Source organism: Symsagittifera roscoffensis, chromosome 7, assembly GCF_963678635.1.
Source record: "Symsagittifera roscoffensis chromosome 7, txSymRosc1.1, whole genome shotgun sequence".
Lineage (NCBI taxonomy): Eukaryota > Metazoa > Xenacoelomorpha > Acoela > Convolutidae > Symsagittifera > Symsagittifera roscoffensis.
Window position 1 is genome coordinate 38,380,022 of NC_087068.1, and position 27,362 is coordinate 38,407,383.

General features: G+C 35.8%; 1 protein-coding gene and 1 long non-coding RNA gene across 6 annotated transcripts in view; one reads left to right on the plus strand and one right to left on the minus strand.

The window, feature by feature from the left end:
• Nucleotides 1-24,707, plus strand: part of LOC134851457 (procathepsin L-like) — a 34,772-nt gene extending 10,065 nt beyond the window's left edge. The window contains exons 2-3 of the mRNA XM_063867560.1: nucleotides 22,341-22,665; nucleotides 23,937-24,707. Coding sequence (XP_063723630.1) covers nucleotides 22,341-22,665; nucleotides 23,937-24,457 — 846 coding nt within the window. The 3' untranslated portion in view covers nucleotides 24,458-24,707. The remainder of the gene's footprint in view (nucleotides 1-22,340; nucleotides 22,666-23,936) is intronic.
• Nucleotides 1,448-14,602, minus strand: LOC134851458 (uncharacterized). Of its 5 annotated transcripts, none has more exons than XR_010164230.1 (3): nucleotides 13,806-14,602; nucleotides 12,446-12,691; nucleotides 1,448-1,555 (listed from the first exon to the last, which is right to left on the minus strand). It is a non-coding gene; the product is annotated as an uncharacterized LOC134851458 (long non-coding RNA). The 5 variants fall into 5 exon arrangements; XR_010164231.1 differs by having other exon boundaries at nucleotides 12,446-12,657; nucleotides 13,806-14,601; XR_010164229.1 differs by having other exon boundaries at nucleotides 12,446-12,657; nucleotides 13,774-14,601.
• Nucleotides 24,708-27,362: the final 2,655 nt, after the last annotated feature.

Consider the following 27,362-nt stretch of genomic DNA (forward strand, 5'->3'; position numbering starts at 1 on the left):
CTTAAATATTCGGCATGGTAATTTTCAAGCAATCCCAAAAAAAAACAAGTATAGCCGGTTACTGTGCAAGAATTTTTTTTTTCAAATTCGTTTAGTTTTTTCGACTTGGTGTGATAAAAGGATCTGACTTCAAAACATACTTAAGCAAATTGGACAAAAACTTTTGAAGAAAAATGACTAGAATGAGGTAAATTTTTGAATTTTTTTGAAATTTTTGGTTCCCAAAATGAGGCTAAAAAACTTCAAATATATTTTACTTGCCTAAAAATAAGTTTTAAGGTTTAAATTAGGCCTAATTTAATTTGTTGGCCTGCTCGCGTGCTTTATTTGCTCGAATTAAAAAAAATCGAATCCCTTTTTCTCAAAACTGACGAAAAAAAACGTTTCGAAAATTTTTCAGTGTGGTTCGAATCATGACTGAAAGGGCTTCAATAAACAAAAAACTATCGGGAAAAAAAACAAAAAAAAGTTTCAGCTTTTGGTTGAAACTGTTCGTTTACTTAAGAAAGTATTGAAAAAATTATCCGCTAATAAAAACACTAAATTCAACTTATAGTTAGTTTTTTATTAGATTTATGAATTGTCACAATTGTATTAGCATTTTAACTAATTCCTCTGTTATTTCCTATTTTGAGTATTACTTTCCTATATTGAGTACATATTGAGTACTCCGTGTACTTTTATGATAATTTTTGGCACCTCTAAAACATCTTTGACGCCCATCGATTGAATGACCAAACAAAGCCCTTGAAAACATTCAGATAAAGTGTTTCATCCAAGAATAATCAAATTTTCAGTCATAAATCTCACATGGTTAAAGAGATAATGACAAAAACGGAAGAACACTAAACGTTACAACTTCTTAATTGAACATTAGAACTTTTCTGGGCTCTTTTTGCTTCCCTTCACTCTCCCCTCACCTCGCATGAGCGTCAGCCTTACGGTTTAACGAGTGGTTTTACATGCAAGATATTCTTTTAGCAGTCTTTCCATATTTTTTTTTAGAATTATTGTTCATGCTTATTACATGCTGGTTTTAATTTGTCCATGAAAACTATTGTATGAAAACTCCGTAAAAAACTTTCCTTGATGTTACGTTGTTACAAAATTATGGGGGGGGGGGTGGAGAGGAGGGGTAGGGAGTGAAAAAGAGCCATCTTTTCTCAAAAAAGAACACAAAACACCACACTGTCTTAAATCAGTAAGCAAATACTTCCCTTATTAGCATCTAAACGATGTCGAAATTCGCATGTTTAATTAATGAAGACCGGGCAAAAAAATTGAGCACAGAAAAAAATCCGTTTGTTTTTTGATGTCACACCGTGAAAAATTAAGTTTGAGCGTATAAAATTTAAGTTTTTTTTCCTGAAAAAAAACCATCGCGATTTTTTAAGTGTCTTCATAACATTCAGTGACACTAAATAATGAGAGTAATAATAGTACCTGGTGTGCGAATCCGTTCATCTCAGCCGTGAGACATTCTATTCTCTCCCGGTGAAACTCCATTTCGGCGGCGTGCTGCTTCCACGCACAACAGTGCTTCTCCATCTCTATCCTGTGCCACAGAAACTGCTCCCTTCCGAAAAAGGAGTCCTCGTCACTTGGTAAAAACTTCACCGAGAAACCAATACGAGAGATAAATGAGAATAGCGGCACATACATTTTTGCTGAAATTTGAAGAAAAAAAAACACGGAAAAAAATTTCTCCCAGAGTTTTTTTTCATCTTTTTATTTTTGGCTGTTTTTGTAAAAAGAAAAGGCACTAAAATAAGTTTCAAGAACTACTGTCCCGTGAAATCGGAGAAAATTTAAAGTTTCAGCCGTTGAAATGAACGAAAGTTTTTAATCACCTTTTTGTCGTTTTTTTCTTTAGTAATTATTAGAAATTTGTAGCTGAAAATTTGCCATATGATGAATTAAACTGATTGTCAAAATATAATCAAATAAAAAAACCATCAATTGTAATTTTTAAGGAGTTATGTGGCCATTTTATCAGAAGGTGTCAGAGAAATACTCCGGACGTCAAAAAACTATCGTGAAAAAAAAACAAAAAACTATCGGGAAAAAAAAACAAAAAAAAAGTTTCAGCTTTTGGTTGAAATTGTTCGTTTACCTAAGAAAGTATTGAAAAAATTATCCGCTAATAAAAACACTAAATTCAACTTATAGTTAGTTTTTTATTAGATTTATGAATTGTCACAATTGTATTAGCATTTTAACTAATTCCTCTGTTATTTCCTATTTTGAGTATTACTTTCCTATATTGAGTACATATTGAGTACTCCGTGTACTTTTATGATAAGTTTTGGCACCTCTAAAACATCTTTGACGCCCATCGATTGAATGACCAAACAAAGCCCTTGAAAACATTCAGATAAAGTGTTTCATCCAAGAATAATCAAATTTTCAGTCATAAATCTCACATGGTTAAAGAGATAATGACAAAAACGGAAGAACACTAAACGTTACAACTTCTTAACTGAACATTAGAACTTTTCTGGGCTCTTTTTGCTTCCCTTCACTCTCCCCTCACCTCGCATGAGCGTCAGCCTTACGGTTTAACGAGTGGTTTTACATAATTAATCATGAAAAAAAAACCAAATATGCTTGTATTGGCTCAGTAAATTTGCATGTCAACTTTCACAACAATCCGACAAGGCGAACAATGCTTTTATAAGCAAAAATTTGCTTTTTTATGTTTCAATTGTCGTGATCGAAACCACAGTGATCGCGTTATCAATTTGCTTTTATTAAGAAATCAAATTAGGACATTTTATCTCTCCATTAGCAAAATTGTTAAAGTCTTTAATAAATTTCATGGCTTTCTCCTACCCCCTCCCCATCTCACAAGAACATCAATTATATGCTTTAACTAGAGATGTTACAAAGTTAAGTATGAGAAACAAATATTTATTTTATGGCTTAAATATTCGGCATGGTAATTTTCAAGCAATCCCAAAAAAAAACAAGTATAGCCGGTTACTGTGCAAGAATTTTTTTTTTCAAATTCGTTTAGTTTTTTCGACTTGGTGTGATAAAAGGATCTGACTTCAAAACATACTTAAGCAAATTGGACAAAAACTTTTGAAGAAAAATGACTAGAATGAGGTAAATTTTTGAATTTTTTTGAAATTTTTGGTTCCCAAAATGAGGCTAAAAAACTTCAAATATATTTTACTTGCCTAAAAATAAGTTTTAAGGTCTTAAATTAGGCCTAATTTAATTTGTTGGCCTGCTCGCGTGCTTTATTTGCTCGAATTAAAAAAAATCGAATCCCTTTTTCTCAAAACTGACGAAAAAAAACGTTTCGAAAATTTTTCAGTGTGGTTCGAATCATGACTGAAAGGGCTTCAATAAACAAAAAACTATCGGGAAAAAAAACAAAAAAAAGTTTCAGCTTTTGGTTGAAACTGTTCGTTTACTTAAGAAAGTATTGAAAAAATTATCCGCTAATAAAAACACTAAATTCAACTTATAGTTAGTTTTTTATTAGATTTATGAATTGTCACAATTGTATTAGCATTTTAACTAATTCCTCTGTTATTTCCTATTTTGAGTATTACTTTCCTATATTGAGTACATATTGAGTACTCCGTGTACTTTTATGATAATTTTTGGCACCTCTAAAACATCTTTGACGCCCATCGATTGAATGACCAAACAAAGCCCTTGAAAACATTCAGATAAAGTGTTTCATCCAAGAATAATCAAATTTTCAGTCATAAATCTCACATGGTTAAAGAGATAATGACAAAAACGGAAGAACACTAAACGTTACAACTTCTTAATTGAACATTAGAACTTTTCTGGGCTCTTTTTGCTTCCCTTCACTCTCCCCTCACCTCGCATGAGCGTCAGCCTTACGGTTTAACGAGTGGTTTTACATAATTAATCATGAAAAAAAAACCAAATATGCTTGTATTGGCTCAGTAAATTTGCATGTCAACTTTCACAACAATCCGACAAGGCGAACAATGCTTTTATAAGCAAAAATTTTTAGGTTTCAATTGTCGTGATTGAAACCACAGTGATCGCGTTATCAATTTGCTTTTATTAGGAAATCAAATTAGGACATTTTATCTCTCCATTAGGAAAATTGTTAAAGTCTTCAATAAATTTCATGGCTTTCTCCTACCCCCTCCCCATCTCACAAGAACATCAATTATATGCTTTAACCAGAGATGTTACAAAGTTAAGTATGAGAAACAAATATGTATTTTATGGCTTAAATATTCGGCATGGTAATTTTCAAGCAATCCCAAAAAAAAACAAGTATAGCCGGTTACTGTGCAAGAAATTTTTTTTTTCAAATTCGTTTAGTTTTTTCGACTTGGTATGATAAAAGGATCTGACTTCAAAACATACTTAAGCAAATTGGACAAAAAATTTTGAAGAAAAATGACTAGAATGAGGTAAACTTTTGAATTTTTTTGAAACTTTTGGTTCCCAAAATGAGGCTAAAAAACTTCAAAAAATATTTTACTTGCCTAAAAATAAGTTTTCAGGTCTTAAATTAGGCCTAATTTATTTTGTTAGCCTGCTCGCGTGCTTTATTTGCTCGAATTAAAAAAAATCGAATCCCTTTTTCTCAAAACTGACGAAAAAAAAACGTTTCGAAACTTTTTCAGTGTGGTTCGAATCATGACTGAAAGGGCTTCAATAAACAAAAAACTATCGGGAAAAAAAACAAAAAAAAAGTTTCAGCTTTTGGATGAAATTGTTCGTTTACCTAAGAAAGTATTGAAAAAATTATCCGCTAATAAAAACACTAAATTCAACTTATAGTTAGTTTTTTATTAGATTTATGAATTGTCACAATTGTATTAGCATTTTAACTAATTCCTCTGTTATTTCCTATTTTGAGTATTACTTTCCTATATTGAGTACATATTGAGTACTCCGTGTACTTTTATGATAAGTTTTGGCACCTCTAAAACATCTTTGACGCCCATCGATTGAATGACCAAACAAAGCCCTTGAAAACATTCAGATAAAGTGTTTCATCCAAGAATAATCAAATTTTCAGTCATAAATCTCACATGGTTAAAGAGATAATGACAAAAACGGAAGAACACTAAACGTTACAACTTCTTAATTGAACATTAGAACTTTTCTGGGCTCTTTTTGCTTCCCTTCACTCTCCCCTCACCTCGCATGAGCGTCAGCCTTACGGTTTAACGAGTGGTTTTACATAATTAATCATGAAAAAAAAACCAAATATGCTTCTATTGGCTCAGTAAATTTGCATGTCAACTTTCACAACAACCCGACAAGGCGAACAATGCTTTTATAAGCAAAAATTTGCTTTTTTAGGTTTCAATTGTCGTGATTGAAACCACAGTGATCGCGTTATCAATTTGCTTTTATTAGGAAATCAAATTAGGACATTTTATCTCTCCATTAGGAAAATTGTTAAAGTCTTTAATAAATTTCATGGCTTTCTCCTACCCCCTCCCCATCTCACAAGAACATCAATTATATGCTTTAACTAGAGATGTTACAAAGTTAAGTATGAGAAACAAATATGTATTTTATGGCTTAAATATTCGGCATGGTAATTTTCAAGCAATCCCAAAAAAAAACAAGTATAGCCGGTTACTGTGCAAGAAATTTTTTTTTTCAAATTCGTTTAGTTTTTTCGACTTGGTGTGATAAAAGGATCTGACTTCAAAACATACTTAAGCAAATTGGACAAAAAATTTTGAAGAAAAATGACTAGAATGAGGTAAACTTTTGAATTTTTTTGAAATTTTTGGTTCCCAAAATGAGGCTAAAAAACTTCAAAAAATATTTTACTTGCCTAAAAATAAGTTTTCAGGTCTTAAATTAGGCCTAATTTATTTTGTTAGCCTGCTCGCGTGCTTTATTTGCTCGAATTAAAAAAAAATCGAATCCCTTTTTCTCAAAACTGACGAAAAAAAAAACGTTTCGAAACTTTTTCAGTGTGGTTCGAATCATGACTGAAAGGGCTTCAATAAACAAAAAACTATCGGGAAAAAAAACAAAAAAAAAATTTCAGCTTTTGGTTGAAATTGTTCGTTTACCTAAGAAAGTATTGAAAAAATTATCCGCTAATAAAAACACTAAATTCAACTTATAGTTAGTTTTTTATTAGATTTATGAATTGTCACAATTGTATTAGCATTTTAACTAATTCCTCTGTTATTTCCTATTTTGAGTATTACTTTCCTATATTGAGTACATATTGAGTACTCCGTGTACTTTTATGATAAGTTTTGGCACCTCTAAAACATCTTTGACGCCCATCGATTGAATGACCAAACAAAGCCCTTGAAAACATTCAGATAAAGTGTTTCATCCAAGAATAATCAAATTTTCAGTCATAAATCTCACATGGTTAAAGAGATAATGACAAAAACGGAAGAACACTAAACGTTACAACTTCTTAACTGAACATTAGAACTTTTCTGGGCTCTTTTTGCTTCCCTTCACTCTCCCCTCACCTCGCATGAGCGTCAGCCTTACGGTTTAACGAGTAGTTTTACAGAATTAATCATGAAAAAAAAACCAAATATGCTTGTATTGGCTCAGTAAATTTGCATGTCAACTTTCACAACAATCCGACAAGGCGAACAATGCTTTTATAAGCAAAAATTTGCTTTTTTAGGTTTCAATTGTCATGATTGAAACCACAGTGATCGCGTTATCAATTTGCTTTTATTAAGAAATCAAATTAGGACATTTTATCTCTCCATTAGAAAATTGTTAAAGTCTTTAATAAATTTCATGACTTTCTCCTACCCCCTCCCCATCTCACAAGAACATCAATTAAATGCTTTAAATAGAGATGTTACAAAGTTAAGTATGAGAAACAAATATGTATTTTATGGCTTAAATATTCGGCATGGTAATTTTAAAGCAATCCCAAAAAAAAACAAGTATAGCCGGTTACTGTGCAAGAATTTTTTTTTTCAAATTCGTTTAGTTTTTTCGACTTGGTGTGATAAAAGGATCTGACTTCAAAACATACTTAAGCAAATTGGACAAAAAATTTTGAAGAAAAATGACTAGAATGGGGTAAATTTTTGAGTTTTTTTGAAATTTTTGGTTCCCAAAATGAGGCTAAAAAACTTCAAAAAATATTTTACTTGCCTAAAAATAAGTTTTAAGGTCTTAAATTAGGCCTAATTTGTTTTGTTAGCCTGCTCTCGTGCTTTATTTGCTCGAATTAAAAAAAATCGAATCCCTTTTTCTCAAAACTGACGAAAAAAAACGTTTCGAAAATTTTTCAATGTGGTTCGAATCATGACTGAAAGGGCTTCAATATGATATATCACTCAATCCAATCCGATAATTAATTGTGGCGTCTGATTTTGCGAGGAAAACAAAAAGAAAAAACTACAACACACCCGAATACAAAGTTCCTCCCCACTTTCAAGGGCCGGAACAAAAAAACAAACAGTTTACTGTAACAATTAGCAGAAAAAAAACGTTTTATTAACCACTGAAAATGTTTCAATATGATAAATTTGTTTATACTCAATTAAAATTTTTTTAATTTTACCAATTTCTATCAAATAGCTTGGTGGGTAAAATACCAACAAACTTCAGCGTTTGTGGGCGTTTAAGTGTTTAACAAAATTCTATGGTCAAAAACTCAATCAAACAAGGAAAACCGCTTCCTGTGCAAGTATCGCAAAATTTTCCAGCTACATATGTAAAAAACTAAAACTTTATGGTCAAAAACTCAATCAAACAAGGAAAACCGCTTGCTTTGCAAGTATCACAAAATGTTCCAGCTACATTTGTAAAAAACTACAAAAAATTAGCTTCAATTAGCGTCGTTTCTTCTGCTTGGGTGATTACAGAACTATTCAAACGATTAGAAACTTAATTAAATAGGCATAAGACACTAAACTATCTTCACAAAATAAATAAAAGAAAAATGTTCAAAAATAAATAAAGAAACCTATAATTGTTCCTAGTTTTTTGCACAACAATACTTAAACTTGTATAAAAAGTAGTATGACCGAGAAAAGACTGAATGAAGTTTCTAAAACTGGATTATTTTTACTTGTTTTTACGTTACAATTTTTAATACATTTCATGGCTCTCTCCTACCCCTTCCCTCATCTCACAAGAACATCAATTATATTCTTTATCGAGTATTTTACAGGTTTAGCCTGTAGATCAAATATGTATTTCATGGCTTAAGCAATCCGCAGGGTATTTTTTGAGCAATCACAAAAAGAGAACGAACAGTTTAATGAAAAATTAGCAGAAACAAAGTTACGTTTTAAAAATCTCTAAAAAATTTTCATCAAGATGTATTTGTTTGACATCACATAATTTTCTCGATTCTTATTAAAATCTATCAAATATCTAGGTGGTTCAATTCAAATAACAAGTAAGTACAGCGTATGTAAAATTGTTAAATAAACTTTATGGTTGAAGACTCAATCAAACAAGGAAAGCCGGTTGCTGTGCAAGTAACTTCGTAAAAAAACTACAAAAAAAAATTATCTTCAAATTAGCGTCGTTTCTTCTGCTGGGGCGATTACAGAGCTTTACAAACGCATCAAAAATTCGTGATTTAGGCATAAAACACTGCCTGTGTCTTCAAAAAAAAAATATAAAAAAAATTAAAGAACGTAAAAAAGAAATATAAATCTTTTCCTAGTTGTTGGCATAAAAATATTTAATTTTGTATGAAAATTAAATTTACCGAGAAAGTGTTTAGTGATATTTCCAAAATTGGTTTTATTTTTATTTAAAAAATTGTTTTAGTCAAATAAGTCATCATTTTTATATAAAAAACGTTACTCGATCGCTTTCCTTGCTCGAATTACGACAAAAACTCAAACATTTTAAGCTGATTCTTCTCGACTCCAGTTTTTTTTTCTCGAATCATGACTGAGAGACGGCGATATATTATATGATATATCACTCGAACCATTCCAGTGATTTTTGTGGTACCTGATTTTGCGTTTAAAAAATGGAAAAACACTAAAACACACCCGAATACAAAGTCCCTCCGCATTTTTTATATGATGGGAACAAGGAGATGAAGCCTGGTGGTTGTTCGACACACAGTAAATCACGACTGAAAGAGTTTCGAAAAGATATTTTTTTGACCCTTTCCGATGATTATTTGTGGCAGCTGATTTTGCGTGGAAAACAAAAAAAAACTAAAACATCCGATAACAAAATTGCTTCCCGTTTTCAATCGAGATCTTCATAGCTTCAAAAAATTTCATAACTTGTTATCACATTTCATTACAACTTCATAACTTCTTATCACAGTACTTCATAAATCACAGTTCATTATGACTTATGATTATATAATGCGCAAACTCAGAAAGAGCAGCCGATTGTTTAGAAAAATGAAACAAGACTGCTCGTATCAGGGCAAGGCCCTGAATGTTCCGACTGCCTCCTAAGGTCTATGGCGCAGTAATTCCATGAAAAATTAAATAAAATTAAAACTTTTTATTTTTTATTAATTTGACATTTTTTTTGTGAAATTCATCGCCCCACACGCCATATAAAGTACAAACTGATGAACCTCGCTCCTATTAACAAATCAATTCTGGCAAATAAGAGTCCTTCAACCAATTTGGAATGATTTCTAAGACGGATTAAATCTTTGCTTGCGCGTTACTTGCGCGAATTATATCCCGCGTTAATTGGCCCAAATTAGCCCGAAGATATTTTTTGTAAAGTTATTCAAACCCCCATAATTTTACAAAAAATGATCAAAGTTAAGCTCAGGACAACATTACCTCTCGAATGATTTTTAAAAAATTTCGTCAAAATTATTACGAGGCTAAACATTGCACTGGATAGGAGCACCATTTTGTGTCTGTATGTTCCTGAATTCCAGAGACAAGTCTTAAAATATGTTCCAAAATGTAAAAGGATTCAACAAACAAAACTTCAGTGGATTCCGCAACGATAGCTGTAACGTAAATTTTGTCGGCACATTTGTTTTGTTGCCGATTCCGCAACAAGCAAATATAGCTGGTTGTTCTGGATTCCGCACCTGTAAGTGGACTCCGCAAAATTTAAGCGAAATCCGCAAATGTAAGTGGATTCCGCAAACTGTAAGTGGATTCCGAATTTTGTTCAATACTGAATTTGCATATGCACAATTAAAAGCTGAGCTGGAATTCTTATCTCTAGCAATGCATTAGGTTGAGAAGGATTTGAAACCCAACGCAAAACAAATCGTCAAATTAGTTCAGTTTTTGGCATTCAATCAATCCCAAATACTGACCAGTATTTGGGATTGATTAAATGCCAAAAACTGGAATAATGTAGAATAAATATGGAATACATCCAATATTTGAAGTCATTAAATTGAGAGTGTTTAGAAACCCAACGCATAGCAAATCGTCAAATTAGTTCAGTATTTGGATTTCATCGATCCCAAATACTGGTCAGTAATTGGGATTCAATTAATTCCAAACACTGATCTATTCTAGTAAATTTCTTTTTTTAGTGAAATCAAATCATGTATTTAAAAGGTATAATTTTAAAGGCTACTACACATATAAATATATGTGAGTTGAATCCGCAAACAAAATGCGGATTCCACTTACAATTTGCGGATTCCACTTACAATTTGCGGATTCCACTTACAGTTGCGGATTCCGCAACAGCTCAATTGAACGCTACAAATGTTTTATCATTTGTTTGTGGATTCCACAAACTATTCTGGATTCCGCAATTACAGTTGCGGATTCTACAATTTCACCTTTTTTCGAGCGATTTTGAGCGGTACAATGATTTAGGTATTTGTTTGTGGAATCCAAAACAGCATAGAAGATCAAAAAAAGTAGCAATGTTGCGGATTCCGCGACAAATCTGATTTTGGTCTGTTGCGGTTTCCGCTAACAAGGCAGAGAATGCACAATTTGGCCTCGTAATGATTGGCTAGTTAAAAAGTCAAAATTTGTCTGAAGAAAAAAAACCCACACCGTGCACAAATATTCCGTTACTTGGCTCTTTTCCAGTTTCCCCCCTTTCAAATTCGGTTTTAAAAAGTCTATTAACGTTGTCATAATGTAATGAAATTTTGCGTGTTGAACAAATCGACAACTATGAACAGATTGGTTCTTCATACTTTACAGCGTAACATCATGCATTTAGCCGTAATAACACGTAAGACAAACAAAAAACTCGGTGTTTTGAAAAAGGGGGAAATGGAAAAGAGCCCGCTACTTTCATTACGAAAGTTGGAACAAAAAATTGTAATAAGCCATTTTTAACAAATGTGATTTTCTTATATAACCTTGTAAAAGTAATGGGTCACACGCAAAATTGATTTTTATCGATAGTGAGTTGACTGTAAAAAAACAGCGTTCTTTTTTTTCTCAATTTTATCTTACCTGCAATTTTTTAACTTGTAAATTATTGCTCAATTTGTGCATTTGGGCTTTTTTTCTAGACCCCCTTCTACAAGTTTGAAAGTCAAATTTGAAAAACTATTTTAGGATTGTCACAAAGCATTGAATATTTTCCACACTCCCTCAAACTTCAAAATATCGGCTCTTTTCCAGTTCCCCCCCCCCCCCCCCCTTCAAATTAATTTTTGAAAACCTTATTTAACGTTGTCATAATGCAATGAAAATTGGCATGGTGAACAAATTGACAATTATGAACAGATTTGTTCTTCATACATTACAGCGTAACGTCACGCATTTAGCCGTAATAACACGTAAAACAAACATAAAACTCGGTATTTTGAAAGGTGGGGGGAAAGTGGAAAAGAGCCAAAATATCTTTTCGAACGTTAACTCTTCAAAATAACTCTTCAAACGTTACAGCGTAAAAAAAAACGAATTTAGCCATGATAACACGTATAACAAATATGAAAATATAATGTTGAAATGCGGGGAGTAGAATAGAGCCTCCAATTCTTAAAAAAATGGGATTGTGGACTAATTAGGCCATTACAGGTCTATTTGGTCAGCATATTCGGCTCTTTTCCAGTCCCCCCCCCTTTGAATTGCAATTTTGAAAAGCCTATTTAATATAGTCATAAAACAATGAAATTTTGTGTGGTGAACAAATCGACAATTCTGAACACATTTGTTCTTCATATTTTAAAGCGTAACATCATGCATTTAGCCGTAATAACACGTAAAACAAACATATTACTCGGTATTTTGAAAGGGGGGGGGGTAACTGGAAAAGAGCCGCATATTCAACCTGGTAAGACCACTCGTTTGTTTCACTGTAAAAATGATTTTCCCTCCCACCCCCTCAATTTGATTTCCCCTTGATTTTTCCTTCAAAAACCGAATTAGAACACTAAAAGTGAGTTTAGAACACCAACACCATAGGTTTTAATCAGGCTTTCCAAAAACAAATTTTGAAGAAAAAAAAGGATTGAAAAAGAGCCGAGAAAACATAGAGCGAAACAAGCAACCATTGTTTGGTCCTGAAGATGGTTGGTTTGGAAGGGAGCAGTGATTTGTGCCTGTGGGCTTCCATCTGAGCGGCATGTTGTTGCATGAGACACTTGTTCTGTTCTGCCTCTGTCTGGTGGTACTCCATCTGACACTTGTGCTGCTCCAGCTGGGCCCGCAATTTGTCAAAGCACACCAGCGCCATAGTCATGTATATAGATAGACTAATCTGTGGATCTATATGAGTCACTGTTATTGATGACGTCAGTACTAAGCTTATATACTTATATGGACAACGGGATGGCTCTTTGACAGATCTTAAAAAAAACACTAAATTTGTCAGTTGAAAGTATCTTTAAAAGTTCAAGGGTAATCATCTTATTATGATTATTATTATTATTGTCAAATCAGAGGCGGATCTAGGATTTTCTCGAAGGGGGGCGGATTTTCAAAAAAAAATTTAGATATCGACCATTTTTTTAGGTCTAGACCAAATTGAATTTCCTGAGCTCTGCCAAAGCAGTACAAAGACCCTCCCTGTTTGTGCCAAAAATTTCTGCGCCGCAGGTAAAATTTTGAAAAAACAGGCTAAAAAGGGCGTTTTTACACTTTTTGGAAAATTTTGACCAAAAAATCGCGTTTTTTGGCGCGCGCTCCTCTCTGAAATATAATATATTGGCGCCAGAGGCGCTTTTAGAAAACTTTTAGGGTCAGTCAGCCAAAAATGGATATCTCAAAATAGTACAGAGGGGGAAAAAGAACCCTTTGGGTCGGCATGGGGTCAAATCCCTGATAAGCGTCCGAACCCCCCCTCCTAAATCCGCCCCTGTGTCAAATACAGCAAAAATGTAGAATATAAATCTATAGCATTTAATTGATAGTATCACAAACTTACGGAACATTCACTATAAAAATTTGAAATCTTTCCATGAAATTTTACCTTAAAAATTATCATGAAACCAAAAAGATGAACAAACCAGAGTGATGAAACCAAAAACTTTTAATCTTTTCGTGCACCTCCCCATCATCCCCCCTCCCCTCCCCCCCCAAAAAAATTTTTTTGGAACATTTCCTACTACATGCAAAATGTCGTGTGAACAATCGGCTCTTTTTCCTTTTCCCCCCCACCTCACACGACCTTCAATATATTATTGTACGAGAGAACGAGAGGTTTTACGAGGTTGAGTATGAAGACCAAATACGTTTGTCGTGCCCTTATTAGTCTGTGTGTAAATTTTCATAATAATCTGACAATGTGGTCAACAAATTTACATGTAAAAATTTGCAGGTGGGGGGAAAAGGAAAAAGAGCCGGGGTGGGAAACTGGAAAAGAGCTGATTTCGAGATATCTAAACCTACCAGTAATGAACCTGGAAATGAGCCATACCGAAGCTATTACAATAATTGAGTTTTCCCGGGAAGTCAAATTACCTGAGATATCCTCGAAAAGCAAATCAGGAAACAGAAAACTAATTCACGACCTTATATAAAGCTGCTGCAGAATAATGATTGGGCAATATTTGTCAGTTTTTGTCTTCGTCGCCTTAGTGGGTAATCTCTTGGTAAAGCGAAAAGCATAGGTGGTCAAAATGGTTTGAAATCATGAGAAATATAGCACGTGGTTGCAAAGAGGCCAACGCATGTCCTTAATTTTCAGTTTCTGACAGCCAAAGACAACAAGTTAAAGTTGTAAAAGTATTATGGTTTGTTTATTTAACCTCTGATCTTAACTTACCATCGACCTTTAAGTTGTTAATTTATATACCTGCCAAAAGCGCAACGGCTTTTGGTAGACTCTGAATTGGACACTATCTTTTATGATACGTAACAAATCAATCGCAACCAATTCAATCTTTTAAACCTCTCTTAACTTAGATAGAATCCCCGTCTTTTATTTAGTCTTAAATAAAAGCCTACAATTTTAGTAGGAATCTTAATCATCCACAGTCTTAATCTATTCTTAGTTTAAGTCACTCTTTTACAACACGAGTGGTATCCTAATTTTTTAACATGGCGCAGTCGAATGAATCAAACCTACGCGGACTAGAGTTTTTTTGGAACAACTCATCATACGAAAATCAACATGACTGGGAAAGGTGGGCGGAAAAATTCCAACTGACAATTATTGCGAAAGACTCCGTAGACATCGAAGATGTAATTAACCCACCGATAAGAGATGAACTAATCTACCCTATGGCAGAACCACTGGACCCATCCGAGGATCAGACCCGTCGGGCCGAAAAAGAGGAACGTCATAGAGTAGCAGTACAAAATTACAACGAAGAATTAAAAAGGAGAAGGGCGGAAGATAACGCAAAATTCAACGGACTTCAAATAGGAGATATTGACAAGAAGCTCAAATCACAGCTATACCTAGCACTCGGGAAAGAAGGACAGAAATGCTTTTCTCATAAAAATCCTGGAAAAAAAATTCTGGATGTTAATTTCGCAGAATTTTGGGAACTATTAAAAACGACTTTCACGATCACTACAAACCTAACATACGAAAGATTTAAATTTTTTGGCCGAAGACAGAAAGAACATGAGTCCTTAGAAAAATTCCATGAAATTCTTTCAGAACTAGCAAAAAATTGTAAACTGGGGGAACTCGAGTCAGAACTAGTAAGAGACATTTTCATAACCAACATGAGAAATGTCGAGATCCAAAAGAAACTATGCATTGAATACTTGACCCCAGAAAACGTACTATCTTACGTATTAGTTCACGAAAAAGGTACTAAAATTCATCAACAGTATCTAAAATTCCCAACTTACAACCCAGGACCAAGATCACAATACGTGAAGAACGAACCAACATTAAACATAGTCGAAAATAACAAGTGCCGTAATTGCGGTCAGCAATTCAAAAAAGGACACCTATCCACATGCCCGGCTAGAGATAGAAACTGCAATACGTGCGGACGGAAAGGACATTTTGCTAAACACTGTAGGAGTTCAGCAAAAACTCAAACTAACATCGTCGATCAGAATCGGGTACCCCAAGAAAACGAAAATATCCGGGCCAACCCGCAGGAAAATCCCGAATTTGAGGTTAACCTAGACGACTTCTTAGTTCTATCCATCGACACAGATAACCAAATAAATGCCGTAGAAGACAAAATAGAGCGCGGAGTGAGAACAGTATTCAATCACGAAGGATTAGAATTGAAAAAGACACTAAAAGTAGCTCTGGGAAAATTCAACCCCTACTATACCGAGATTCAAATTGACTCTGCAAGTCCAGTTTCCTTCATGAAAAAAGACCTACTACACGAACTGAAGATACGAGACAGATTTGTAAAGCTAGAACCTGTGGACGAGATAACAAAGAAAGCATACCAGGGTTTCGGGAGTACGATCAATATTATTGGAAAAGTTCGAGTGAAAATCCAATCGAAAGGATGGGAGGCTAATGATCAAAAACTTTTTATCACAGAAGGGGCTGAAAGAAATCTACTAGGAAATGACATCCTACCAAATTTGGGTATTATAGTATTTCAAAAACAACCTCCACCCAACGGGTCAAATTCACGGGAAAACAAGAAAGTACCACCCATCGGGACAAATGTCAATCAAGTTAAATTCGCATCCGACATCCAACAGGATCAAAACCAAGAGACATCATCCCAACGTGAGTTTAAATTATACATATCAAAGCACTTTCCAGACCTTATAAAAAGAACTGGTAGATCAAAAAACTACGTAGTTAATACTTATTTTAACGAGCCGATAAAACCGATACAGGTGAAAGGGAAACGTATCCCAATCCATCTTCTCCCCAAAGTCAAACTATGCATCGACCAATTATTAAGTGACGGACACATTGAAAAACTATCTAGATGCTCTGAAGATTGTTTTATTTCCCCTATCGTGATTACAGCAAAAAGGGATGGATCAATAAAACTAGCGTTGAACTCAAAACTACTAAACAAACAAATATTTCGCAATAGATATCAAATGCCGAATCTATTCGAACTAATTGACAACGTTGCAGTCACTATTAGCGGCCACGATCAAAGAAACATCTGGTTTTCGTCGATAGACCTAAAATACGCCTACAGCCAAATTCCGCTTTCGAAAAAGGCAAGTAATCAGTGTAATTTTAACATTGTGGGGGGAGAAGTAACGGGTTCATACCGTTTTAAAACCGGATTCTATGGACTAGGCGATATGCCAAATGAATTTCAACGTATAATGGACCGTTTGACGGAAAAACTACCAAATACTCATTGTTATCTTGACGACATCCTAATCGCCACCGTAGGTAGCGAGGAAGAACATAAAAAGCTAGTCATTAATGTGTTAAAAACGCTAGATGACGAGGGACTAGCCATAAAATGGGAAAAATGCACGTTTTTAACTCATAACATAGAATGGTTGGGATTTAGAATCGACGCAAAAGGGACGACACCATTAATACATAAATCTGACGCAATCAGAAACCTAAAAGAACCAAACTGTATTAAAGACATCAGATCCTTAATGGGATCGATTAACCAATTTAATAAGTTCATACCAAACCTAGCGTCCCTATCAACACCCTTCAGAGAACTTATGCAAAAGAATAAACCATTTAAGTGGTCCACAGTACATACGGAAGCGTTTGAAAAAATCAAGAACGAAATTTGTAATACGGTGACGAACCACCATTTCGATGTAAAACTGAACACTCGGGTGAAATGCGACGCCTCACATTTAGGATTGAGCGCGTCAATCGAACAAGACCATTGGGGAAATTGGAAGACCGTAGCGTTCGCTAGCAGATTTTTGAATATCGCCGAATTAAAATACAGCACTAACGAACTCGAATTACTGGGATTAGTCTGGGCACTAGATCATTTCAAAAATTATCTACTGGGTAAACAATTCTCAATTTTAACAGATCACAAAGCCTTAATAGGAGCACTGAAAGACGATAAATACACTAAAACGGCCCAATCACGCCTCACCCGTTGGGCGGATAAACTATTACCGTTCGACTTTACCGTAGAACACTTACCCGGTAAAGATATGGGATTTGTCGATTATATATCCCGACACCCATCGGGTGAACCCGTACCAGTTTCTCTGGATGACGAGAAGTTTGTTATCGCTTCAGTAAACCAGATTAGTACACTCCTAGGCTTTGATCACCTTATGCCAAAAAATTCGTGGGCGCAAATAAGAAATAAATTTTCTCAACATTTCTTAGCACATGACGTCACTTCTTGCAATGCGATTAGCCAGTCAACAGATCATATGACCAGTCAAGAAATAGAACGTGAGAAACGAATTGCTAATGCCGCTGAAACTTTCCAAGCGATATCTAACCATTCCAACATTTCAGTGTGTCAAAATTCTCACTCGCGTACAGAACTGTGTGACTCATCTTGCAAAACTAACGACTTTTTTACGAATTTTAAAATCCTGAAAGAAATGGCAGAACAAATTGAATTTAACCAACAAAAAGAACTTACTACTAAAGAAAACACGGACGTTTTAACACCAAATACTAGTAACCCGTCGGACAAACCCGAGAATAGATCACCTAGCAAAAAGAAAACAGTTAACTTATTCCCTTTCTCTTGGCCGGAAATATTTGACTCTAAATTTATGTCCCTCTTATCGAAACAAGATCTAATTCTGAAAAAGATAATCAAGGCAATCGAGGAAGACCGAAAACAGGATATCCTACAACTGGGAAACTATTATAAGTCATATTTGAATAACTTACATGTCAGTGGAGGATGCCTCTATTTGGACAACCGTTTAGTAATCCCAGCATGCCTAAGATCGACTATGCTGAACAGACTACACGAAGCCCACCCCGGCCAGTTCGCAATGAAAAGCCTGGCAACGCAATACATCTGGTGGCCGAAAATTTACCGTGAAATCCAAGTCCACGGCGAAAATTGTATAGAGTGCGTGAAAGCAGGTAAAAATTTGAAACCTCTTATAAAACACAATACCCTAGGGGAACTCCCAATGGTCGAAGAACCAAACCAAGAAATGGAATTAGATTTCGCTGGTCCGTTACCTTTAGTATGGGGAACAAAAAAATACATATTGGTGTGTGTAGACAGATTTTCAAAATTCCCATCAGCTCAAATAACATCCAGTACATCGGCAAAATCTATTATAAACTTCCTTAGTAAATACATTGCTTTACACGGGATACCTAGAACAATTAGAACAGATCAAGGATCTGGTTTCATCTCCAAGGAAGTTAGAGAATTCTGCCACGATCACAACATAAAGGTGATATTTAGCCCAGTGGGTGATCATAGAGCTACGGGATTAGTGGAACGCCTAATCAGGATCATTAAGGAACGACTCCTGGTTATGGCACAAGAACGTCCAAAACCTTCACTAGAATCTGCACTCCTGAAAATTATAAAATGCTTAAGAACAGTAACTCAACAGTCGCTTAACTGCTCTCCTTTCGAAGCACATTTCGGTAGATCCCCAAACACTATCTGGCATAATTTGGTCAAATCACCCTCTTCGAATAACCTTGATTGGAACAAAACTTTGTTATGTATAGATAAAGGCAAAAAACTAATGAGCCGAGAGCGAAGACATGACTGGGATGCCCCTGACGACATAGAAGATGGAGATGTCGATGAAAATTCATCATCCTCGGAGGATATCTCAAATGCCGTGAGATATGTACCAACAAGTGCTGGATCCCCAGTAAAAGTCCTCTCCCGGTCAGAAAAAAGAGATGCCTTGGGCATAAAGGACTCAATTCTGAACAACCCGTCGGGTAAGACCATTGTTTATCAAAAAATCCAAGATAGAATGAAAAATGAACCATACTATAGAGTACTTAAGGACGAAATCGTAAGGGAATCACATCACACTGTGACTCTAAAAAATGGTAAAATAATACGTAAATCTGATTTAGCCATTAAAAGACAGTGCACCCAGAAGAAACCAAGTCCGAGAAAACGAGACCAATTAGTTAGATTTTATGCGACTAAAGGATTGAGGAAAACTGCAAAACCTCCAAGAAATATCGGATTTAAAAGCTCAAAAACTACCCAAAAGAAACGAAATCTTCAGTGGAAATTTGAAGAGCTTGACATTGCGAGGCGAAACGCGGCCATGAACAGTTCTAGGGAAACTCTTCTTAGAGAAGAAGAAGAACAGAGAAAGAGACTGAGAACACCGATTGGCCTCGAGAGCGACCAAGAACCAAGCCCGTCGGGCAAACCCGAACTTCTTAAAAGTTACCTAAATGAACCCGGAGTGACGATCGAACCACATGATGAGATGTCAGACGATAATGCTAGTGACTTAATGACACTAAGAGACCTCAAGGAGAAAACACTACTCGAAACTACGAAACGAGACGAACACCTAATGTCCGACCGAACAGATCCTAAGCTAGAATCATCAGACCACGCCGACCAGAAGGTCGAGTTAGATGAGATTCCTTTGATCGACTTGGATTCCGGTGACAATGAAAGAGACTTTCAAGCGACCCCACAGTTGATTCTCTTGGACACTAGGGAGGAGGGCGATGAAGCGATCCAAGAAATGCCGGTACTTCCAGAGAATCCCGGAGGAGAGTTCCCTAAACCTACTGGAGAACAAACCACCATGGCGGAGACGGGACCCAAACAAACACATTCTGACCGTTCTACGAAGACACAGAAATTGTCCGGTACTGCTAAAAGGAAAGCGTCATCTCCAATGAAATCACCACCCTCGAAAAAACTGTCAGAAATTTTTACACGTCAGAACACCAGACCTATGCGAACTAGGCAGCCTCCCAAGATGCTAGGCGAGAGAGTATTTACCAATATAGTCGATCTAACTGAGGAAGATCGTGATGCCCTAGAATTCGGTTCACCTAGTTTAGTCTCAGTATGTTCAACGTTGGAAGCAACTACGGTAGAAATGGAAAGCCACCATGTCGACCTAGTAGACCTGACAACATTAACACCACCTTCATCTTCACGGCCTACTATAGTTCACTTGCGAGAAGAAAACGATGCGTACCCAAGTGACCCAAAGCCCTTAAAAACAGACGATCAAAAGAGTCCTGACAAGAAGGTCAAATTTAGCCCTGATGTCTGCTCCACGCGATTTAACCCATCGGGCCTATCTTACGAAATTTCAACTTCCACATTTGTCCCCATCGTACCTGACCCAGACTGGCTGAACACCTCTTCTATCATTTCGGCGATAGAACTCCTTGGACGGCCAATGACACTGGAGGAGTTAAGGAGATGGACAATAAATAAAGCAGCAAATCGGGAATCTAATTAGATGTAGAAACTCCAAAACAGATGTTATCAAAAACATTCTTGATCTACCAAAACTCCATTGTAAAACTTTTAGTACCTGTACGTCCTGTTTATTGTTGAATGCTACTAACATTCCATGACCCTAGAGTCATACAAACCTCTAGTGCTGTTATTTTAAGCCATAGTTATGATTGGTAACACTTATACCCTTGCTTTTGCCATAGAATTCAGCCCGAATCTCGTTATAGTTCTGTTAACCCATGGGGCGCTACCACCGGATAACCATTAGATTTATCCATTTTTGGTTCTACCCAGTTATTTCGCTTATTATAAGGATAACTCCCTGCATACCTTATGACTCTATTCACCCTGGTGCTATTTCAGTTTCTTGCTTGCCTATAGTCACCAGTCTACAGTTATTTCTTCCGACGAATACATATTATTCGATCTAAGGTGCTTTGTTTTGGAATTTTGTTTTTGTTTGTTGAACTTGCCGTCCGGCCCGTCGGGTCCGATCACCGGCCTTCCCCGTACTGTACACCCACCCTTTCGACCTGATAACCGTGTAATTGTACTTAGTTTATGATACGCCTCTTGGGCCCTTGATCAAATCTGTGTTCTTACGAATCTAGATCCACTCTCGGGGGTCCTAGACAATGCGCCTACTGATTCATTCATCTTAGTGCTTAATCATTTTTGTTTTGTTCCCTTCTGGTGAGGCGAAAGGGATAAATTATAGATAAAATTTCGCGGGGAATGTAAAAGTATTATGGTTTGTTTATTTAACCTCTGATCTTAACTTACCATCGACCTTTAAGTTGTTAATTTATATACCTGCCAAAAGCGCAACGGCTTTTGGTAGACTCTGAATTGGACACTATCTTTTATGATACGTAACAAATCAATCGCAACCAATTCAATCTTTTAAACCTCTCTTAACTTAGATAGAATCCCCGTCTTTTATTTAGTCTTAAATAAAAGCCTACAATTTTAGTAGGAATCTTAATCATCCACAGTCTTAATCTATTCTTAGTTTAAGTCACTCTTTTACAACACGAGTGGTATCCTAATTTTTTAACAAAAGTACAATAGCTCTTTTTCACTCTCCCCTCCCATTTGGATTCCAGTTTTTAAAAACTATTGTAAAGTTGTGATAACTAAATTAAAACTTCCATGGTGAACAAAATAACTAGTGTTAACAATTTTTTTGATCTTCATACTTTACATTGTAACATCACGCGTTTAGCCATAATTACTCGTAAAACAACTATGAAAAAATGAAATGTGTGCGTGTGTGTGTGGGGGGGGGGGAGGATTGCAGTGCATAAGATCTGATGTTCTATATTTTTTGGCAGGCTCTAGTCAATAAACAAAGGTTTTAAAACCATTTATGCTTCTAGAAGTCATATCAAATAAACATCAGCTTGCAACAAATGATTGAACAGCTTTTATAACATACAAATGCAATTATCCGAATAACCAGGTTTGGCTCTTTTTCCTTTTCACCCCACCTGCTAATTTTTATATTTGAAATTACTAATCACTTTGTCCGATTGTCATAAAAATTGACATGCTGACTAATTAGGCCATGACAAACATATTTGGTCTTCATAATTAACCTCGTAAAACTACTCGTTAGACCATAAAATTCATGTTTGAGTGAGGTGGGGGGGGGGTAGGAAAACGAGCCCCAGGTTTTTAACCATCCTCAGTTAGAGTCTGAATGTTGCAGGTCCAAATGCACAACTCCCAGTCAGGTGACCAACCGGAACAATCTTTCAGCGGAGTGCGACTGGGCATGAACGAATACGCCGACTTCACTCAACAGGAGTTCCTCGACACCCTACTAGGACACCGCATCTTGCCCATGATGATCCCAGATGATTCTGGATCGGGGGAGGGGCAGGCTATGATGGTTGGGGAGGGGGAGGTGCCTGAGGAGCAAGATTGGAGGGAGAAGGGGTACGTTACTTCCGTGAAATATCAGGATCACTGTGGAAGCTGTTGGGCGTTTTCGGCCGCGGGCGCTTTAGAGGGCCAGTATTTCAATAAAACAGGCAAGTAGTTATTTATTATTTGCTTGAAACTATTTAGAAACCATGATCTTTTTTGTTTTTACTTTTATTAGCTAACAAAATTTGAAGAAAAACATTGTTTGGAAACAATTTTAAATTGTAAAACTTCAAGTTACCAAGTTGAGATTTTTCAGCAAACTCTATTTTCTCTAGATTATGAAATAAATGATTGTTCTGATTCACTCAAGCAAGATCTTAAGCCACAGTAGCGTGACAACCCCGTCCCCGTCCTTTAATCCGGTTGCAAAACTTTTCGAAAGGTATCATTTTGACCTACTTTATTACACTCATTATCAGCCGACCAACCTTTTCTTTGTTTATTATGCTCCTTTAACGCCAATATACACAAAATTCGAGGGGAAGCGCGGGCCCATAAGTCTTTTTTATGTAAAACCAGGGGTCGATCTACGATTTTCTGGAGGGGGCGGACTTTCAAACATTTTTCAAACATTTTGTCGATCCTTTTTTGCAGTTCGACCACATTGACTTTCCAAGCTCTCCCAAAGCACTAAAAAGACCCTGTATTGGCCAAATTTGTGCTCCGCAGACAAAAAAGGGCCAAAAAATTGTTTTTAGGCATTTTTTGGAAATTTTTGACGAAAAAATCGCCTTTTTTCAGCGCACCCTCCTCCCTTAAAATTAGTATATATTGGCGCCACAAATACTTTTGAAAAATTTAAAAGTAAGCCAGCCAAAAATTCAGGAAAAAGCACTAAAAAAGGAACTAAAGGGGGCGGATTTTCAAAAAATTTCGAAAAAAGTCTTTTTTTTAGGTCGACCAAAATGTTTCGGGGATTCGTCCACCTCATGGATTCTTCCCCCTGCCAACCCAATGGGTCCCCTCTTTGTACTTTTTTAAGAAATCCATTTTTGATTGACTGACCTTAAAATTCTTCTTAGACGCCAATCTATAATAATTTTGAGGGGGGAGCACACGCCGAAAAAACGCGATTTTTTGGTCGAACTTTTCCAAAAAGCGCCTAAAAACGCCTTTTTTGGACTTTTTTCAAAAAATAGCCTGCGACGCAGACAAAATGGTCATTATAGGGGTTTGGGAGAGCTCAGAAAATCCATCCCCCTGCTCGAGAAATTCCTAGATCCGCGCCTGCATTTAACACTGAAATCTCTAGTGCACGCCAGTGCAACTAGATTTACGTTTGTAAGCATTGCATGAAATTTCAATTAGAACACTGCTAACTACTGGGAGACTAGTTGGAAATTTGAAACTATTACTTTTGATTTTTTTTATTTAGGGCAACTAGTAGATCTCAGTGCGCAACAGATGTTAGACTGCACCGATAACTCCGACTGTTCTGGGGGAAACGTAGAATTTGCGCTCAAATATCTCATCGAGAGAGGGTCCATAAGTGACCACGACTATCCATACACCGCTGATGACACACAACCTTGCATGGACCAAAACATGGACATAGTTACAACGATGTCCAGTTATGACAAAATTCCGAAGGGCGACGAGGAGAAATTACGAGAAGCTGTCGGTTTGATAGGGCCAGTTTCGGCTGCTATTGATTCGGCGCATTTCGCTTTTCAATTTTATGAGAGCGGTGTGTTTTACGAACCGAATTGCGACCCAGACGCTCTGAATCACTCGGTGCTGATTGTGGGTTATGGGACTAGTGAAACAGGGGAGGAGTATTGGATTGTGAAAAACACTTGGGGAGCAGATTGGGGCATGGATGGTTACTTCAGACTGGCTAGAAATCGAGAAAACAATTGTGGGATTGCCAGTTATAGCATGTATCCTGTTATATAAATTAAATTATATTTTATAAAAATGTATATGGATAAAGTTATTAAAATGTATATGGATAAATTATTGGCCAGGGATGATAAATATCAAGAGTCACAGCCATAAGACTTATAGCAATTTAAAAAATCCAAAAAATTGCGTCAGCTCCATATTTACGATGTTATTTGTTATTTTTGAGAGATATATGGCTCAGCTCTCGCAAGTTGCAATAATACCATTATTGAACATTTTAATAAAATTTTTATGGGTGATGATGGAGACATTATAAAAGTTTTAAATAAAGTTTGGTTACACCACTTCTAAGAATGCGGATCAAAAAGAACAAGTTAATCGTCAGTATTTGGTATGAGAAAGGGTTAATCAATGTTAAGAACGAAAGAACACAAAAATACAATGATGATGAAGAAAAACAAAATCATATTTTGATGCAGACGTTTGCGGTAAGATAACTCATTAGAAGAAATCAGGGGGGGGGGGCAGTATGGAAAAAATATTTCTTAGTCGAGAATACCATTTTAGAGCCCAGCGAAGAGAAGATTCCGTATATTTCTTGATTCCAACTGGTTGTTCGAAACAGGTCAAAGCCCTGTATGTTTCGACTGCCCGTGAAACCCAAGAAAATGGTCATCTTTTTTGAAATTTTGAAAATACATAGAATTTCAGTAGAAAACAAAAAAGCATTTGATCAATTTTTGATTTTTTTTCTTACACACTAGATAAAAACAAAGCGTCTGGAAACGTATTAATAAATCAAAATAGCTTGCCTCAAATCATCTCGGAACGATTTTTCAGCTGGATCAAATTGGCGCTCAGGCGTTAAAAGGTTTAAATATATCGTGCGTTAATTGTCCCAAATTAGTCAAACTAGTGGATTGCAAACCGCCATAATATTCTACAAAAAATTTATCACACGTGAAGTATCTAGTTAGTTTACGCTCAAAGCTTCAAATTTTTCTCTAAGTCTTAACTACTAGTGAAAATGTTTACTAGGCGATCAACGTGCAACAAACAGTATGCTCAACAAAAAATGCAATTAAGGAACGCAAATCATTTTTAAAGGTCTGTTTTTGGTCGACAGTAAGTAAAATTAGAAGAATATTACAAAGACCGAAACAATTTACCATAAAAACTTTACAATTTTGGCTAAGCGTACAAAACTTTACAAACTTGTCAATTTTGGCTAAGCGTAAGGGATTAAACTTTACTTGATTGTAACGTTACAAGGTGACGTTTTTTAGAATCAGTGGGCGCAGAAGCAAATTTTTGTTGGTTTTTTTGATTTCAACGCCCCATTCCTCCGTTTAGTAGTTTTTTATTGTATTGCTTATAAAGAGTTTTGATGACCGAATCATAAGTAACGTAAATTTTAGGCAACAATTCATCTTCTCTAAAATTCCTGATGATTTTATCAAATCTTCGATGAATAGTTTACGCTAAGAAATTCTACAGTTGTTTGAAAACTTTAAGTGAAATATTCAATCATCACAAGTATATTTATTGCACCTAACATGTCTTCGAAAGTTTTAATTGTGATAAATTTTACATTTTCTATGAAGCTTAAAATTTTTTTTAATGCTTAAATAGTCCAAGGAAAGCATGTTAATTTTTTAAAAGTCTTGATTTAGCAGTGTTTCAGATGTCTTTATTTTGTTTTCTTTGAAATTAAAATATATTTATATGTAAAACATTGTCGAGTTGAAGTTCTGAAGAGTCAAATAACGGCTTCATCAGCCATATAGCTACAAATATTTTTATTCTTCACTTTTTTCAGTATAAATGTTACTTAGATTAAACAATCAGGTCCATATAAGACAGTACTTAATAGAAAATTCTCAGCGGCGCTTCAACAGATTGAATTACATTCTGCGCTTGCTCAAGTTGGTGCTCTATCAATGATAAGTTCTTTATATTATTGGATTATTGCACTACTCTAAACAAATTTATTATGATTAATAATAGTATCACCACTACTAAGAATGCAGATCAAAAATTAACTTCATTGTCAGAATTTAGTATGACAAGAATTGGTATGAGAAAAGTGGTCGATATTTTTTAGTTTTCGTCGACATTAAAAGGTATTTTTATACAAAAACTTTGTCGCACCAAAGAGCTTAAGGTACAAATACTGGCTTCATCGACCAGATACAGCTGAGTTTCACAAAATAGAGACATTCAACGTGATAGGTAGATAGATAGCTATGGGTAGATTTATCAAGTTTTTAATTCTGAGCGAGGGGATTAGTAATTCAACTCTTTCAGCTACAATTTATATGGTAGAAAAATTCAACAATTTTAAATGGTGAGAAAAACTATGCGATGTTTATCATAGACTGCAAAAAAGTGTGATTTTTACTGCAGAGCTCATTTGCTGCCTGTATTACACAAGGTTTGACCAGCTTCTGCAATCTAAAACGAGATCAGGGGCCGGTTTACGGGGAAGTGGGAGGGCAGACGTTCCCCTTCGCCCTCAGGGATTCCAATCCCTGCCAACCCAAACGGCCCCCTTTGAACTATTTTGAGATATCAATTTTTGGCTGATGGACCGTAAAACTTTTCTAAAGGCGGGGGGGGGGGGCGATTTACAGGGGGGAGAGCGACGAAAAAAATGGGAAATTTTTGGTAACAATTTTCCAAAAAGTGCTTAGAAACGTGCCACTGGGTGTGTGTTTTTTTTTAATTTTACCTGCGGCGCAGACAATTTGGTCAAAACAGGGACTTTTGAGCGCTTTGGGAGGGCTCGGAAGATCAGATGGTCGACCTAAAAAAATTGTCGAAAAAATTGTCGAAAAAATCCGACCCCCCTCGAAAAAATCTTAGATCGTCCTATGAGGGAGATCACTTTTAGGAACCACTTGAAAAATTGATGATGATTCTTCATTATGTTTGGCAGAAAACAAATAAATGATTA